This window comes from Mobula birostris, chromosome 19 (assembly GCF_030028105.1).
Source record: "Mobula birostris isolate sMobBir1 chromosome 19, sMobBir1.hap1, whole genome shotgun sequence".
Taxonomy (NCBI): Eukaryota; Metazoa; Chordata; class Chondrichthyes; order Myliobatiformes; family Myliobatidae; genus Mobula; species Mobula birostris.
This window is the reverse complement of record NC_092388.1, coordinates 14,090,643-14,109,235: the sequence shown is the minus strand read 5'-3', so window position 1 is coordinate 14,109,235 and position 18,593 is coordinate 14,090,643. Positions and strand designations below refer to the sequence as shown.

The 18,593-nt window shown below is 41.8% G+C and overlaps 1 protein-coding gene across 1 annotated transcript; it reads right to left on the bottom strand.

The window, feature by feature from the left end:
- Nucleotides 1–7,910: 7,910 nt before the first annotated feature.
- Nucleotides 7,911–16,398, bottom strand: cfap90 (cilia and flagella associated protein 90). The gene is made up of 3 exons (XM_072283014.1): nucleotides 16,221–16,398; nucleotides 11,887–12,003; nucleotides 7,911–8,248 (listed from the first exon to the last, which is right to left on the bottom strand). Exons 1-3 carry the CDS (start codon nucleotides 16,338–16,340, stop codon nucleotides 8,090–8,092), a joined length of 396 nt encoding a protein of 131 aa, XP_072139115.1. The 5' UTR covers nucleotides 16,341–16,398; the 3' UTR covers nucleotides 7,911–8,089.
- Nucleotides 16,399–18,593: the final 2,195 nt, after the last annotated feature.

The following is an 18,593-nucleotide window of genomic DNA, read 5'->3' as shown; positions in this document are numbered from 1 at the left end:
TCTAGAGTTTTACAGAGAATGATACAAAAAACAAAAAAAAAACATCCAGTTCTATGTGTGAGAATGCCTTGTTAATGAGAGAGGTCAGAGGAAAATAGCTAAACTGGTTCAAGCTGACGGGAAGGTGACAGTAATTCAAATAACTACAGTTACAACAGTGGTGTGCAGAAGTACGCCTCTGAATGCAAACCACATCGCACCTTGAAGTGGATGGGCTACAGCGACAGACGACCACAAACGTACACTGATTGGCCACTTCCTTAGGTCCAGGAGGTACCCAGAAAAATGGCCACTGAGTGTATTTCTATGTCAAGATGGTGTGCAACTTCAAGCAGAGCCTGCTGGTGACATATTCCTAATGTCTTTATCTTTCTTGGTAGTAGAGGTTGTGGGTTTGTCGGTGTAGCCTGGCTGGATAACTGTAGTGTATTTTGTAGACGGTATATAATAGAGCCACTGTGTGCTGGTGATGGAAGGAATGACTGTGAATGGCAGGCTGCTTTGTCCTGGAAAGGGTGGAGTGTTTATCTTGCTGCACCCATCTAGGCAAATCGAGATAGTCCAACACATTCCTGACTGGTGCCTTATTTGTCAGTGGAGAGGGTCCGGACTGTCAATTTCTGTTGGATGTCCAACTTCTGACCTGCTCCTCAGGCATAGTGTGCAGCTGATCTATTCTCCTCAGCACTCTCTTTAAAACTTACACATCCTTCCTACAGTGAGGCAACCAGAATTGAACACATCTCTTACTAACTCTTCCTTCAGTTAGTCCTGACAAAGGGTCTCGGCCCGAAATGTCGACTGTACCTCTTCCTAGAGATGCTGCTGGGCCTGCTACGTTCACCAGCATCTTTGATGTGTGTTGCTACAATACTCTAAGTGTGGTCCAACCAGAGATTTATAGGTTGGATGTGGAGGATCATAGGTGAAAGATCATGGACTGGGAGAACTCTGTGTTCGCCTAATCCTCACCTTATGGGCTTCCTCATCATGGAAGACTCTCTCAGTAAAATAACTGACCCTTCATTGTAAGCATTGTGAATTCTTCCAGTAAAAGCAATGAACAGTGAACTGTGGCTCTTTGAACTGATATCATAAACAATCCTTCAGCTTCAGTTACCTTGCAGTTCCTGGTGTAAGTAACAGAACTCATATCTAATTAACTGTGATCTAGTGCCTGCTGATCTTACATCTGCCATTGGAAATTTATGTATTTACAGAGTGAACATGAAGTCTCCAGCTTAGAAAATATAATATGCTACCTTTGGGAGTACATAGAGGTTGTGCTTGAGGTCCCCTGAGGAATTATACTCTGTCAAGTACAAGGACTAAGGCATCAGACACAGTACCATAGCTCTTGCCTTAGAAACCCACAGCAGATGGCTTTCTTCTGCAGACTTGTATCATTAATGAAGATTGCTTCTCAATTACCTGTAACTTTACTATGTTTCCCAGTAGCAGCCATCATCCATCTGGGCTCTTTGAATAAAACACTGGATCTTGGCAGGGAATTTGCTCCAGTACAGTTCTGCAGATGGATATGCCCATAGCTCAGTAATTCCCAAGCACAACGTTCACCTTCTAGGACACTGGGCACAAGACTGCCTGGCTGCAAGTTTACACTCTGGGCTGGGAAATCTGCTTATCCACTTTAAAGTGGCCACTTTATTAGGGTCACCTGTACTCTTGCTCATTAGTGCAAGTACCTAATCAGCCAATCATGTGGTGGCAGTAACTCAATGCATTAAGGTATGCACCAGTTCAGGCTTGTGGTTCGAGTCAGTGGTGAGGAAGGCAAATGCCATGTTGGCATTCATTTTAAGAGGTCTACAATACAAGAGGAAGGATGTGATGCTGAGGTGTTATAAGGCACTGGTAAGGCCTGACCTTGAATATTGTGAACAGTTTTGGGCCCCTCATCTTAGAAAGGATGTGCTGGCATTGGAGAGGGTCCAGAAGACATTCATAAGGATGGTTGCAGGAATGAAAGGGTTATCATATGAGGAATGTTTGATGGCTCTGGGTCTGTACTCGCTGGAATTCAGAAAGATGAGGGGGTATCTGTTTGTAGATCTCAGGGTAGATGTGGATAGGACGTTCCCCAAGGTGGGAGAGTCTAGGACAAGAGGGCACAGCCTTCGGGTAGAGGGACACCCTTTCAAAACAGAGATGCGGAGAAATTTCTTTAACCAAAGGGTGGTGAATTTGTGGAATTTACAGCTGTGGAAGCTAGTTTGTTGGGTGTATTGAAGGCAAAGTTTCATAGGTTCTTGATTGGATATGGGGAGAAGGCTAGGGACTGGGGTTGAGGAGGAGATTTTATAAAAAAGGATCAGCCATGATTGAATGGCGGAGCAGACTTGATGGGCTAGCCTAATTCTGCTCCTATGTCTTATGCTCTTATGCATCTAGTCAGGAGTTATCAAGAGTTCAGACCAAATATCAGTATGGGGAAGAAATTTGATCTAAGTGATTTTGACCGTGGAATGATTGTTGGTGCCAGATGGGATGTTTGGAGGATCTAAGAAACTGCTGATCTCGTGGGACTTTCATGCACAACAGTCTCTAGAGTTTACAGAGAATAGTGTGCTAAGCAAAAAAAAATCCAATGTTTGCTAGATCTGTGGGCAAATATACCTTGTTAATGAGAGAGATCAGAGGAGAATGGCCAGGCTGGTTCAATCTGACAGGAAGAGGACAGTAGCTCAAATAATCACGAGTTTCAGCAATGGTGTGGAGAAGAGCATCTCTGGATGCACAACACATCAAACATTGAAGTGGAACGGCTACAACAGCCTTAACCATAAACATACACTCAGTGGCCACTTAATGAGATACAGGATAAAGCTATGTATATCTGTCTTTTGAGCTATGCTTAATTCTCCTAGTGTAAGTAGAGTGAGGCATGACTACACAGTAGAAAAAAAATAATCAGCTGCTGGAAGAAAAGTAAGTAAATCTTTTTATTTAATTAAATTATTTTAAATGGCTTTATGATTCTATGTTATTTTCACTTGTAACTTTAAAAAAAGATTAACAATGTTTAAAAGATATAAATTTATTGATTTTTGTCAGATTCTGTGTGATTGGGAATGTCAAAGGACAACAGGTTTGGCCGCCAGTGAGTCAGGTCCCCAGTATTGTTCGTTTCTCTACTGCTGGCCTCATATACTGCACCAGGCCCCATGTTGCCCTCCATCTGCTGTACCAGGTGTAGAACTACAGCCTGGATCCCAGTGGAAGAAATTGCATTGTCCAGGTTACAAACTTAGATGGTTGGGTGCAGACAAGCGCTTCTAACTACTTGAGGTTCCCCGTTAGCAAGCCTTCATCATCCAGTTAAGAAGAGCTGGGCAATTCCTGCATGATATAATTTTATGGCAGAGCATAAAATGTGAATGAATTTTAAAACCATGAGAATTATCGATGTTAGAACATTAGAAAGAAGTATTTCAGGGAGCAATGAGCATATTCCTCTTTTCCTGACTCTGACTAATGCACCAGCCTGCCTGCCTCATCACCAGCTGCTGCTCTGTTTCTTAGAAAACACACGGCGTGCAGATGGGCTGAATTGTAAGTAAATGTCAGAATTCCATAAAGATGCCCAGACATCAATAGCATGCTACTGTTTGTCAAATACAGGAGAGCACATCCAGTAGATATGTAATCTAGAGAGGATCATCAGTTGCTATTATTGAAGAAAGGAAACAAACATAGGATGAAACGCCAAAATGCTGCGGCTGCCATCTTGGGCTTTGCATAGTACACAGTGTTGAACTGCATGATGGGATACCTGACCTCCTGGTGATTTTGATTCTACCTCACCATCTTTACCAGTCCTGCGATACATCCTACCAGAACTGAATGGAACCATTTTTAATTCATTGCTACGCAGAAGTTTACCAATTAAAAAACTCCAAATTTCTGCCATTTCATTTGTCCACTAAAGGTTAATAATCAGGAGCAGAAACTGGAATATATCAGGTATGAAGAATGAGTAAACATTTTCTTTATACTTCAATAATTTCAAATACACATCAATTATATATTTTTTGCATGGTTGTATTTTACTGATATATTGTACTTGCTATCGTGTATGTGTGAGGACCAGACCTTAAGCCATGGCGGTGCCTGTTTACAGCTTGCCAGGGGAGAGGCATTAGAACCAGTCCACTTGACTGGGGGTGGTGTTGAATGCTGCTACCCCCCCCCGTCCCCCCCGTCCCCAGTATTCGCTCAGGAGAAGACAAGCTTACTGTGGTCTACTGCAGATTTTTGTGGCATTCACGGCCCAGATGAGGACTTTTTTTTCCATGGCTGTATCTTACTGATATTTTTACGTGCTCGCTACCTTGTATGTGCTGTGTGACTGTCGGTATTGTGTTTAGCACCTTGACCCCAGAGTACTGTGTGCAGTTTTGGTCTCCAAATTTGAGGAAGGACATTCTTGCTATTGAGGGAGTGCAGCGTAGGTTCACGAGGTTAATTCCCAGGATGGCGGGACTGTCATATGTTGAAAGATTGGAGCGACTGGGCTTGTATACACTGAAATATAGAAGGATGAGAGGGGATCTGATTAAAACATATAAGATTATTAAGAGATTGGACAGACTAGAGGCAGGAAACGTGTTCCCGATGTTGGGGGAGTCCAGAACCAGAGGCCACAGTTTAAGAATAAGGGGTAGACCATTTGGAACGGAGTTGAGGAAAAACTTTTTCACACAGAGGGTTGTGGTTCTGTGGAATGCTCTGCCTCAGAAGGCAGTGGAGGCCAATTCTCTGGATTCTTTCAAGAAAGAGTTAGATAGAGCTCTTAAAGATAGCGGAGTGAAGGGATATGGGGAGAAGGCAGGAAAAGGGTACTGATTGTGGATGATCAGCCATGATCACAGTGAATGGTGGTGCTGGCTCGAAGGGCTGAATGGACTACTCCTGCACCTATTGTCTATTGTCTCATTTGGTTGTATTCATGGCCATTCATGTAGGGTTGAATAAAATTTAAACTAATAATCCAAACAAAATTGAGGGATCACATTCACAAAGCAGTGTTTTCATTTTTGTCAGCATTTTCCAACAACCCTTTCTACTTATATAGTTTTCTTGCAAAGTGTTCACCACCTCCCAGTCTTTCAGACACTGCTTCTACATCTCATTTCCCTAATCTGGCCAGTCCTCAATATCTTCTTCACTGCCAAGCAATATGTCAAGCAAATGGGCTTAGGTGAGGTCACCCAGCAAGCATGGTTCTGTTTTTGAATGCAATGATGACAAGAGCAAATATTCTTCCTTCCTGATTCTATTGTGAGAGAACAGTTAATGTCCAATGGAATATTAATTAAGAGGCCCCAAGGTTGCAACTCAGTCATTCATTTTTTCTGAGTGGAATTGGCAGAAATCCTCAAATCATTGCCCTTGTTCGTGCGAGCAGATTTGACCTGCTAATGAATCACTGAGAGTACAGAGGGGTATAAAGAGCCTCTAGATTTAAATTCAACAACTAAAATCAGCATCTGTAGACTGGAGGAAGCAGCATACAAGACTGACAGTTTTAGTATCTTAATTTTCATTTTAAATTTCAGTTACTTTATTAGATAATTACTAAAAATATTTTCAGGAATTGGCGAAGGGGAGGTAAGTATTCACCTTGAGAAAGGAAGATGGAAAATTCATGTTTAACGTTCAGGTATAACAAAGGAAAGAAACTGTTCAATGTTCTAAAACAGGGGTTCCCAACCTTCTTATGCCATGGACCAATGCCATTAAGCAAGGGGTGCAGGGACCCCCTGTTCTAGAGGCCAGTTCAATTAGTTTTTTTTAATGTGTCTTTAGTCATATGGAGATAGTTTATATTGACAATGATTACCAGAGCACTGTGTGAATTGTTGGTTAGTGCAAGCTAACCTAGAATGTCAGCGCAATCTAGAGGAGCAACTCACTGTCCCTTCAACCTTTGCATGGTTATTCTTAGCTCAGTCTTTATCCTACACGGCAATGTCATCAGTGACTTTGAGAAAGTGAAGGTAGAGAGTCACTAGGGTTGTTTGCTCCATGTTGTTAGAACAGCACCTGCTACGTCTCTTACTCTATTAAAGTCGTAACACTAGATGATTAGAAAGCAAAAAGGTCAAAAGAGCAAAAGATGATGATAATGTGCCTAGAATCCTGAGGCCTCTGTGCTCAAGACTTCCCTTGACTAAAGAGTTGTGAGGCTCCAATCTCACGAATCCTTGTGACGGTACAATCCCCAGGCCACGAGACAATTGACAGTCAGAAAAATTGCCAGTCAATTTCTTCAAGGTGAGATATTGCATTCAATGGGATGATGACACACCTTAAACCACTAATAGTGGCACTGGTTAAATTAAGGGATAAATACTGGCACTGCAGAGAAATTACTGTTTCTCTTTGGAATAATTACACAAGTTTTTAAAAATATATGCACCCTTCAAAAGAACAGACTAGATTCAGTGTACCATTTACAAATTTGAATATTAATACTGGCACTCTGGTGCAGTACTGAAGTGCTGTCTTGCTGAAACTGTCAAGTGCTGAGAGAAGAACTTAAGTGCAGAAGCAAGGTAAACCACCAAAGGGAATCTCAATATCTCTCTCTTTCCCCCCTCTTCTCTCTGCAACACACACCAAATGCTGCAAGAACTCAGCAGCTCAGGCAGGATCTATGGAAAAAATAGATGAAAGGGCTCGGTTCAAAACGTTGACTGATAACTCTTTTCCGTGAATGCTGTCTGACCTGCTGAGTTCCACCAGCACTGTGCAGGTGTTGCATGGATTTGCAGATTTTCTCTTGCTTGAAGAATGGTTAAATTGCATCTCTCAGTGTGTGGCTCCCTGTGTCTTTTCATAGTGATGATGCCCATTTTGAATATAGGAAAACTTTAATAACCTGGCATCCGATTGCTCACAAATCATGAGAGTTTGGCCCCTAGTCCAGAATGTGAGGGGGAAGTCCAGAGTCCAAGCACGTGCCCAGAACTGGGGCCACGGTCTGGAGCGTGGGCCAGGGGTGCAGCCAAAACACGCTCACCGGAAGACATACACTGAGTGGTCACTTTAGTAGGTACCCCCTGTGCCTAATAAAATGGCCACTGAGTTTAGGCTCGTGGCCTGGTGCTGCTGTAGCCTATCCACGTTGAGGTTCAACACATCGTACATTCAGAAATGTTCTTCTGCACAGCACTGTTGTAACCCATGTCTATTTGATTTACTGTTGCCTTCCTGTCAACCTGAACTTGTCCAACCATTCTCCTCTAACCTGTGTCATTAACAAGGTGATTTCACAAATAGAACTGTCACTCACTGGGTTTTTTAAACATTGCACCATTTTCTGTAAACTCTAGAGACTGTTGTGCGCAAAAAAAGCGAGGAGATCTGCAGTTTCTGAGATACTCAAATCACCCCACCTGGCACCAACATTCATTCCACGGTCAAAGTCACTTAGATCACATTTCTTCCCCATTCTGATGTTTGGTTTGAACAACGAGTGAATCTCTTGACCATGTCTGCATGCTTTTATGCATTGAGTTGCTGCCACATAATTAGATATTTGTATCTAATAAAGTGGCCACTGACTATTATTCCCATATGTAATATGTTCAAAAAAAGTCAATTAAAAGTGCATTTGGTTATCAATTAGAGTAACATTGAATGGTCTTGAATATCATCCAACAATAGAACCAAAGTCAAAAGATGTCGGATTATCAGTTTTCCTGAACTGGGCTGAGAAGGAACCAAAGCGATTGAGGAGAATTTTACCTTTGATTATGAGTACTATGTAATATATTATATAGTCTGCTTAGTAAATTCACTTACATACACTACTCTCCATGTTTAGTGCTAATAACCAGGGAGACTAATTTCTTACAGATCAATTAACAGATAAAGTGCAAAAAGCATTTTTCACCATGTAGATTAGATGCAAATAATATACATGAAGAACATTCCCAATCAAGTGTAAAGTTCCAATTTTTAGTTAGGAATTCTCTACAATGAAAAAGAGAGATGTACATTTATTTAAAATTCCAGCTGCACTGAAGCAATAATCAGTCTGATGTTACTCCCGTGTTTCTTTTTATTCCTGATTTTCTTCCAGATTGTTCGCAATGCCATTTCTTCTGTAAAATTCTGTTTGCACTCGGGCAACTCTGACAAAAGTACGACTGGTTTGCTCGAGTTGGGGATGTTTACCGTAGAGTGATGATGATAAGACTGGAACTGTTCGAGCTTTCTCCTGCGTGACACACAAAGCAGATGTTGCTGAAAAGTGTTTGAAACTGTGACACCTAAACAAAAAGTGCTTAGAATAGTTCAGTGAAGCAGAATAAAAGGGAAAGTTTAGTCATTTCATGCAATTTCAGATTTTCTCCCAATTTACATATTTTATTCAGAAACATTGATTTCTTATCTAATTCCCTTTGTTGCCTCAGTAAACCTATCTCATTGTTTAAAGATTACACAGTTCCTCAAAATAAAATTATTTTCTCTGAAAGATGGGAAATACAAGAACATCACTGCTACATCTATCATGGCTGACTAAATTTCACAAAGGATAGTATGTATTTATTTTCTGAACTGTATATTAAAAGAAAGTTTCATCCTCGCTACCTGAACAACAAACTGTTATCATCCCTCTATTTGTAGAAGCAATTCTATTCATTCCAATTCTGAAAGATCAACCACTGAGACAGGAGTAAAAACTGAACCAGATGCTGCTACCTTATACTTTCACGTGTATCCCACTCTTTTTAAATTTTGGATCGCCACCACCTTCCTACTTCAACCCTGACCCCTCAACTTCCCTTCCCACTCATCGCCCTGGAAATTTGCTTGTGAAAAACTTGCATCATGTAAGTCCAAAATAGCCAATCGTTTATTCTAAAGTATTTTAATAATTTAGTGGCCATAAGATACAGGAGCAGCATGAGGCCATTTGGCCCATTGAGACTGTTCCACCATTTCATCATGACTGATCCATTTTCCTCTCAGCCACAATCTCCTGCCTTCCCTGACTAATCAAGAATCTATCAACCTCTGCCTTAAATATGTCCAATTACTTGGCCTCCAGAGCTGCCAATTTTATGCTTGAAAATTTTGACTTGATGGCCACTTGACAATAGTGCAAAAATGGCTGGATGTACATAAGATAAATAAACAAGTCAATACATCAAAAACAAAACTAACTTTAACTTAGTGCTGCCATTCTGCCACTTTAAAAAAACACACCACCAGTGCTATTTATTCGAATAATCTAGTACATTAATAACAAATGCTGAATTCCTGTTACAGGCTATTTCTGTGATACTAGATGCTTTCCTGAAAATAATTCGAGGTCGTTAAAAATCTACAACAGCGATATCAGAATCAGTTTTACTATCAACAGCATATGTTGTGAAATTTGTACATTCTAACATACAAAAATAAACATTGTGAATTACAGCAAGAAATAGATATATAAAGCACTAATTATTCAATTTAACAAAAAAAAGTGAGGTAGTGTTTGTAGATTCAATATCCATTCAAAAGTCTGATGGCAAAGGGGAAAAAGCTGTTCCTGATTCATTGAGTGTGTCTCTCCAGGCCAGCTGTTGTGGGTTTGCCCAAAGTTTAAAATTTCCAGGGGCAGCACATCAGTGTAGCAGATTAAGTAAGGCTATTACAGTTACAGCATCCAGATTCAATTCCTCTACTGGCAGTAAGAAGTTTATATGTTCTCCCCATGACCTGTGGGCTTCTTCAGAGTGTTCTGGTTTCCTTCACCATTTCAGAGATGCAGGAGTTAGTAGGTTAGTTGGTCATATGGGTATAATTGGGCGGCGTGGTCCCTTTGGGCTGTATCTCTAACTAAAATAAAATGCAGCTGCTCATGGGCATGACCATGGTGGTGAGAATAGAAAGCACCAGGGATGAAGACGGCTCCAAAGGAGGATGGAGACAGGACGTAGAACAGTACAGCACAGTACCCTGTGACCCATGATGTGTTGCTCTAACCCTTCCCTCCTTCACAGCCCAGAGATGGGGGAGGAAGAAAAGAAGAAAGGCTCTCAACAAGAACCCATATTTGAATAGTGCTCATGGGCTATTTCTATTTTAACTTCACTGAAGAGCAACATGTGCTTCAATAAAAAAGCACTATCCTAACAGGAACTGACAACTACAAATAGATTTGCTAAGTATTTTCAAGAACCATGGTCATCATCATTATGTGCTGTAGGCTATCCTGGTGACCGTGATTGTTCTTGACAAATTTTTCTATCGAGAGTTCTTTGCCATTGCCTTCTTCTGGGCAGTGTCATTACAAGATGGGTGATCCCAACCATTGGAGCTTTTATTTTATTGTGACTCACCCGGCCCAATTAACACTGAGGATTCAGGCATTCTCGGAGAGTGGTCAAACAAGGGGCTACTGTGCTAAAACGAGGGATTCCAGACTAATAAAAAAAACTCAGAATGGGTAGTGATAGGAGAATCATGTTGGTGTCTAAAAGTGATTCCATAATTCTTCTCCATTCTGCCACTCGCTCACCTGATTTTGAATAGTTTAGATAGGGAAACATTTAACAAGAATTTTCCAAAATTATTACAAGCCATTTGGCATAAGTACTTTATTAAGTATTGAGCATTTTTGTTTGTATTCATTGTTGTTGCTGATGCGATTAAACAGGAGGGGCAATGGTAAGGTGGTTGGTAAGAAACGCTTCCTCATTGGACATAGGTTCTGTAGGAGAGTGCAGGAGGTTTACAGGGGATCTGAGGGTGTTTTTCCTGCGAGTGTTAGATTCTGAATAACTGTGCCACAGTAGCTGGTGAAGACAGGGACTGAAAACTTTCAAGTAAGTTCAGTTCTGAGCAAAAGTCTTAGATATATATATATATATATATATATATATATATATATATATATATATAGTGCCTAAGACTTTTGCACAATACTGTAGTAAATTTACAGTAACTGTACTGCTGCTGTGAAAAAAAGACAAATTTCGCAGCATATGTGGGTGATGATAAACCTGATTCTGATATGGGTCTCTATAGTGGAAAAGAGCAGGAAGAGGGGAATCACGGTTGGGAAAGGGGAAGGGAGGGGGGAGGGAGTGGAGACCACCAGGGAGGCATTCTGTAATGATCAATAAACCATTTGTTTGGAATCAAATGACACCGTCCGGTGTCTCAGGGCTGAGTATGTCTGCACCCACAGCAACTCCTGCCCCTGGCAGTCCATCTCTGCCACCTGTCCCACACCCCTCCCCTAGCACTCCAAGTTGACAAATTTTTATTGAGATACAGTGTGTAATAGGCCTTTCTGGCTCTTTGAGCCACACTGGCCAGCAACCCCCGATTTAATCCCAGCCTAGTCACGGGACCTTTTACAATGACCAATTAACCTACCAACCAGTACGTCTTTTGGAATGTGGGAGGAAACTGGAGGACCCGGAGGAAACCCATGCAGTCATGAGGAGAACATACAAATTCCTCACAGACAGTGGTGGAACCAAATACAGTACTGTGCAAACGATATAGGCACACTAGCTGCATATACTGTATGTGCCTAACACTTTTGCACAGCATCGTAGGGGAACACTTGAAGACTAATGATCGAGCACTGGTCAATGGAATTAGTACAGAAGAGTACTTGGTAGTGATTCAAAGAGCCTGTTCCTGTGCTGCACAATGCTGTGATTCTTTAAACAACCAATTGTTTACCATAACAATATTAAAGAATGGGAAAAGAAATGCTTGTTTACAACATTCCTTCTGGGCACTATCATTTGGAAAGCCCATTTTCCTGAAGGTTGGATAACACCAATTCACCCAGGGACAATAACACAGTGATAGTGGTGTCCATTTTAACAGAGCAAAACTTTAACACACCTCTGCATTCACATCAAGACCTTGGCTGTGGCTGTATTCTCGGTCATCGCGATGAATCTTATTATTATATCCTTGTTGCACTTTAAAAACCTGATCATAAATCAGCACCGACACTTCCTAAAAGGAAAACAAAATACCTTAACAACTATAGAAAGACCTTGTTCAGTCATAAATAGAGAAGAACTTCAATTTACTTTATACTCTGACTTTGTCGCTGTGGTGTTGAAGGGAAGTATTTGTTTTCTTACTCCCTTCCACTATAAACTGCCTTTATGTGGGCTGGAATTCCCTCGAAGCTGCTGCTGCTGCTGTGTGTTATCGTAGCTCCATCAAAAGTGCAGCTGAAACCTAAAAGATTCACATGAAACACACATCAAATTTGCTGGTGAACGCAGCAGACAAGGCTTCCACATGTTCAATGAAATTTGGGATATCTGATGCCGGGTTTGATTAATAATCTGGTAATTCAGAAACCAGGACCGCTGATCTAAAATAAAGATTATATCACACTATTATAGCTGGGAAATTTAAATTCAGTCAATTACAGAATGAAATGAAAACAGTAGCATCTGTTATAATTACCTATTGAATATAGAGTGTATGTGAAGAGGATGTTTCCTATAGTGGAGGAGTCTAGGACCATAGTGCAGAATTTCAGAATACAACATCCCTTTAGAACAGATGAGGAGAAATTTCTTTCGACAGTGAGTCTGTGAAATTCATTGTCACAGACAATTGTGGAGGCCAAGTTATTGGGTATATTTAAAGCAGAGGTTGATAGGTTCATGATTAATTGGGTCATCAAAGATTATAGGGAGAAGGCAGGAGAATGGGGTTGAGAGGGGTGATAGAATGGTGGGGCAGAATTGATGGGCCGAGTGGTCCTATGTCTTATGAACAATGAAACCACAGCTGTAAAAACTACCTACTTCGTTAATATATTTTAAGAAAGCACAGAGCCAATAAGGCCCACAAGACTCCAGATCCACCGCAATATGGTGTATAACTTTCTCCAGCGAAATATTGGGAACTCCAAAGTCACCACAATCTCCGTATCTCCTTAAGTGATTTCATCCTCCTCGCTAGCCAGTACTTTAGGTTGATTAGACTGTCAACATTTTGGTTTAGTAGGTCCAAGGTGAATTTTCACTAAAGTAGTTCAACATATTGACCAAGTGCTTCCATCCGCTCTCTGATGTGGGAGATTCAGTTCATGACGAAGGCAGTGTTAAGGAAATGAGTAAAAGAAAGGTAGGTCGCATCCAGAATTTTTCCAGTTAGCCGACGACTTCCTCCCACGCCACTCTGACGCAGTTGGGAATCGCACACGAGGCAAGTTACAGCGGTGGTTTGCCATTGCCTTCTGCCGGGTGAGTTTTTCAAAGAGATCACCAGCTCTTAACCCAGCACGGATGGAAAGTGTGCAGGGGAACCGGCTGGCTTCGATCTCGCGACCTCCCACCCCGCAGTCCTGCACTGATGCCACTACGCCACCAGCCAGGTCCAAAAAAGAGATAAGTAAGGAAGGAAATGGCAGAAATTCTGGGCACAATATTCCAAACATCTAGATTTAGTGGTGGTGTCCAAGGACTGAAAATTTCCAATTTTAGACCATTGTTTAATGAAGAAAGATGCAGGGATAAACCCAACACCTATACACTGTTTACTTCAACCTCAGAGCAGGGAAAAGTTCCAGAGCAATGATCAGAGACAGGATTAGCAGTCACTTGGTCAAATGTGATAGCTTGGAGAAAGCCAGCATAGAGTTATTTTCTGATGATACAGGGGTAAAGACATTTCCATAAGATTCAGGAGCAGAATTGAGCCATTTGGCCCATCAAGTCTGCTTCATGGCTGACCTATTGTCCTTCTCAACCCCATTCTCCTGCCTGTACTTCTGACACCCTGATTAATCAAGAACCTACCAACTTAAATATACCCAATAACTAAGTTCACGAGAGAAGGTGTAAAGGTGCCGCATTAAGATTACAAAATGTACTGGATACAGTCCAGTCCATCCCTTCCCACCATTGAGCACATCTACAAGGAACATTGTCAGAGGTGGTACAGGAGCCTCAAGACCCACAGCACCAGGTTTAGGAACAGTAATTACCCCTCAACTATCAGACTCTTAAACCAGAAGGGATAACTTTACTCAGCTTCACTCACCCCAACATTGAATTGTTCCCACCATCTATGGACTCCCTTTCAGAGACCCGACAACTGATGTTCTCAAAATCTATTGCTTATTTATTATTATGATTCTGTTTTTCCCCTTTCTTTTAGTATTTACACAGGTTGTTGTCTTCTGCACATTGCCCGTCTTTGTTCAGTGCGGTTTTCACCGACTCTACTGTGTTTCTTTGTACTTACTGTGAAGTCCCACAAGAAAATGAATCTCAAAATAGTAAATTGTGACATATATGTATTTGTTAATAAATTCATGGATTAAAAGGGGGCTGTCACTGGAAAGATGGATAATTGGCTACATAACAGAAAACAAGAGTAGTAGTAAAAGCTTGCTTAGTGCACAGACGAGTTCCCCAGAGAGTAGGTATAAAATCAAACACTAATGATTTGTGCTCTCCAAATAAACAGAATTCACAAACTTGAAATATCGTGAACTGTAAAGTACAGAATGGTCAAGTTGAAGGAGACATATTGAAGGTGGAGGTCATTAGGTTCTTGATTAGACAGGGCGTGGAAGGTTGCAGGGAGGAGGCAGGAGAATGGTGTTGAAATGCAAAATAGATCAGCCATGATGAAATGGTGAAGCAGACTCAATGGGCCAAATGGCCTGACTCTGCTTCTATCTGTGATACTGAGGCTTGCAGAATGGGCAGAGAGGTGATAAATAATATGATTACATTTTAAAACAAATATATTTTTAAAAATCAATATAAAGTAGATGGTAAAATTTGAAAAGGTGTTCAAAAACAGAATTCAAGAATATATGTGCAAAGTTCTTTTTCCAAAGTTGCAGGCATGTCAAGAAAGTGGTTAGGTAAAGGTGTAGAATACCACAAGGAAATCGCAATAAATTTTCATTAAACACTTGCTCAGCCAGAACTGGACCACAATTTCCCAGCTGAATCTCAGGTTTCAGGAAAGATATAATGGTTTTGAAGAGGGTGCAAAAGAAATTTACTTCAGTTCTTTCAGAGATGAGGGACTTTGGTTAAGTGGAGAGACTGAAAGAAATAGAATTGATTCTCCTTGCAAAAGAAGGGGATTTGATGCAGGCAGTTATAATTATTAAGAGCGCAGAAAGTGGATGCCAAGAAATTGTTCCCTGTAGCTGAAGGATCAAGAACTCAAAAACATTGAATACAAGTATATACAATCTTAAGATGCCCTGCCGGGGTGGGGGGGTGGGGGATTGATGGAAGCAGATAGGACAATGATATTTAAGATGGGCATATGAATAGGTTAGGAGGCAGGGTGGAAATGTGTCTTCACTGAAGGAGGGGCGAGGCACTGCTTCCCTCCGCCAGCCTGCAGGACACCATTTTGCAAAGTGTTCTACCTGTTTAGCCGGGTGATCGGGGTCACATGAAGCCACGGGAGCAGGTGGTGGATGGTCGTATGAGCAGCTAGTGCATATCACAAATCCTGATTAGGCGACCGCTGACCACCAGGCTGACAATCTCCGAAGAGTATTGATAATGGCCGGGGTCACCAGTCTTGTAAAGACACTGCCCAGAAGGCGGCAATGGCAAACCGCCTCTGTGTAAAAAAAATTGCCAGGAACAATCATGGTCATGGAAGGGCCATTATTGCCCACACCATACGACACAGAACATTAAGAACGATATGAATAGGCAGAGGTGGAGGGGTATATACCATGTGCAGGCAGATGGAATTATTTAACTCGGCATTGTGGTCAGCACAGACATTTTGGGCCGAATGGCCTATTCCTGTTGCTGTACTGTTTTATGTTTAAGTAACTGGCCGGAACAAGCACAAAGGCAATTTTTTAAACTTGCAATGAGCAAGTAGGGTCTGAAAATGTACTGCCAGAGGGTAATAATGAAGGCAAATTCAACTCTAGTATCGCACTGGATAAGTATCTAAAAAGAAAGAATTCGCTGAGGGAGAGGAAGAGTGCCCAGCTGCCCTTGTGCCTCAAGACCATACGAAATGTAACATTCGGAACGAATTTCCAGAGGTGAAAGTAGATTTAATAATAACTTACGGACAGAAATGGGATAAATTGAGAGGTGGAGGGGCAATTGGGGTGTCTTACTAAACTCGTACTTTATCGTTAGCAGTCGACCAATGTTGAGATCATTGAGAAAAGTCTAGTAAGAGATAGAAGCGGAACTAGCACTCACTTTCTTCTGATTACCAAAGTAAGTGATCTCATTGGGGTCTCGTCTCTCGGGGATGAAGCTGAAGGCGGACAGTGCAGAGAGCGGTGTGTTCTTGCCGATGCGTCTGCTGATTTCGGTCATGTCCTCCAATTTACCGGCTGGAAGCAGGCTTCGTGCCCCGGTTTCCGGCGTCTTCTCGTTGCTAAGTTACCAAGCTGCACCCACTTGCGGCCCAGCGCCGCTCAGATCACCTGCCTCCGCCCCCCCCCCCTCCTCCTCCTCCTCCTCCTCCTCCTCCTCCTCCTCCTCCTCCTCCTCCTCCTCCTCCTCCCGAGCCTGCAGCTGCCGTGCCGCGGCGCTGAGCCCGCAGTGACTGGGCTGGGGCTCTCGTTCCCCCCGCTGGCGTCACAATGGGTCCTTTAGGAGCGGGGACCCCACCTGGGTGTTGTATCTTACGTTCACGGCAGCCACGTGTATGTACTTCCCAGTGGCGTTTATCTTGCAGAAAGGGGCCTTTGCTCATGGGGGGATAAATGGGAATCTAAAACTTTCTTCAAAGTTCTTCCAGAGTAAAATATGAAAAGGCGTTCATAGTAGAACAGAGAAACAGGACAGAATCAGTGAAAAAAACCCGAAGACTGACAAACAACCAATGTGCAGAAGAAGACAAACTACAAACAAATACCGAGAGCGTGCGTTGTGGAGTCCTTGAACCATTTCAGAGTTGAGGTGAGTGAAGCTGTCCACGCTGGTTCAGAACCCTGGTGGGGAAAGTAATAATCGTCCCCGAACCTGATGTATGGGACCTGAGGCTCCTGTAACTCCTTACTAATGGCAACAGCGCGGGGGTGGGGGGCGCTTAAAGATGAAGCACACAAAAATTCATCCTCATCATCTTCTTGTAAAATTAAAGGTGTCTTTTACACGCTGGTTGAACACCCAAGTTTGTGCGGTCTTTCATAGATTCTATTATGGTTATTATTCTATTGTGGATTTATTGAGGATGCCCGCAGGAAAATGAATCTCAGGGTTGTATATGTATGTACTTTCCTAATAAATTTACTTTGAACTTCCATGGTTGGCAGACGAATATAAGGCACATTACCGCCATCTACCGAGGTGCAGTGTGGAGCAAAGAGAGAAATTCCCCCTTCCCCTTCCAAAAAAAATATCAAAACATGAAGCTGTTTAGAAAGTCAAATACACAATTAGATACATTATAATGACAGTGATATCCTAGCAAACTTTCCATGTTAAACTGTATTTGATCCAAAGACCTCAATTTTGCAATTGGATGTTTCCTTTGCATCTCCTAGTAACTGCATTCAAACAATATATGCTGCACTGTTTCATGATAAGTTCACTCTTTACAAATGCCCTATCATGCATCCTAATACTAAACAAGAAATTATTCACCTAGTGTATCCAATACATAAACGTGCAAGTATAACATCTTTCTTCTTTTTTATACCCATCTCCTAGAGTTCCCAACATCCTCTGCATTTGTATAAAAGCTGTCCCTTCCTTTCCTTGTCCCAACTTTGTTGCCACAGTGATCAAATAGATTTTTTATTTATAGCTTTCACTTCACCTTAAAACAAAGGCAGCACTGCATCCTTCATTTTAAGTGATTGCTAGACTAGAATGTCTGCCACTTGGTTTTCTTCAATCCCAAGATAGGCAGGGTTAGGATAAGAAATGTGTACACAGCTTGGACCCTGCAGCCTCAGCAGATGCTGTCCAATCTCAAGAAGAATCCCTGGTTTGCAGTTTGAAGTATCTGTTTTTATAAATGTCAAAATCGAGAATAAATCAAAGCATAGAAGTACATTTTCAGGGTTACATCTTCAGAAGTACATTTGTAGCCTGTTCCAAGGCTAAGATGATAGCAACCATCTCAGATGTGAATACTAATACTTTGATAATCTTTTCTTAATAATCACCTGAAACTTTGGAAGATAAACAGAAACATCTGAATGGCCTTTCACTGATCCTCTTGAACCATCTTTGTAGATATGTAAGAAACCATAATATCTAGCTTGCATATATTGCTGAGCTTCCTGTGCCACTGATATACAATCAATCTTCAACTTCATCTTTTCTTGAAGGCTTAAAGCAGCCACACTTACTTACTGTCCATTATGCCACTGGTGTTTAGGGCAGCAATGAAGGTCCTCCATCTCTGGTGGTGCTCAGGGCTTCCTTCATCGTGTCAGTAGCTTCCTCTCAGTTTTCACTACTGTTGGTCATGCACGTTCCAGGTGAAATCTCAGGAATTCTGTCGCACATCAGGTGTAGAAGGATTCTTCATTGCTGTTTCCGCAACAACTTTGTTTCACCAGTGAATGTTGTTGGCACAGAGCTGAACCCCTGAACCCAGAGGACCAGTGGACA

Bases quoted from the DNA above. Each gene is read 5' to 3' on its own strand.
- cfap90 (XM_072283014.1), bottom strand. From the start codon at position 16,340: ATGACCGAAATCAGCAGACGCATCGGCAAGAACACACCGCTCTCTGCA. The intron at 12,004-16,220 runs GTGAGTGCTAGT...TTTTCCTTTTAG, and splicing joins ACTTTGGTAATCAGAAGAAA to GAAGTGTCGGTGCTGATTTA. The intron at 8,249-11,886 runs GTGTGTTAAAGT...TGTGTCACGCAG, and splicing joins GTCTTGATGTGAATGCAGAG to GAGAAAGCTCGAACAGTTCC.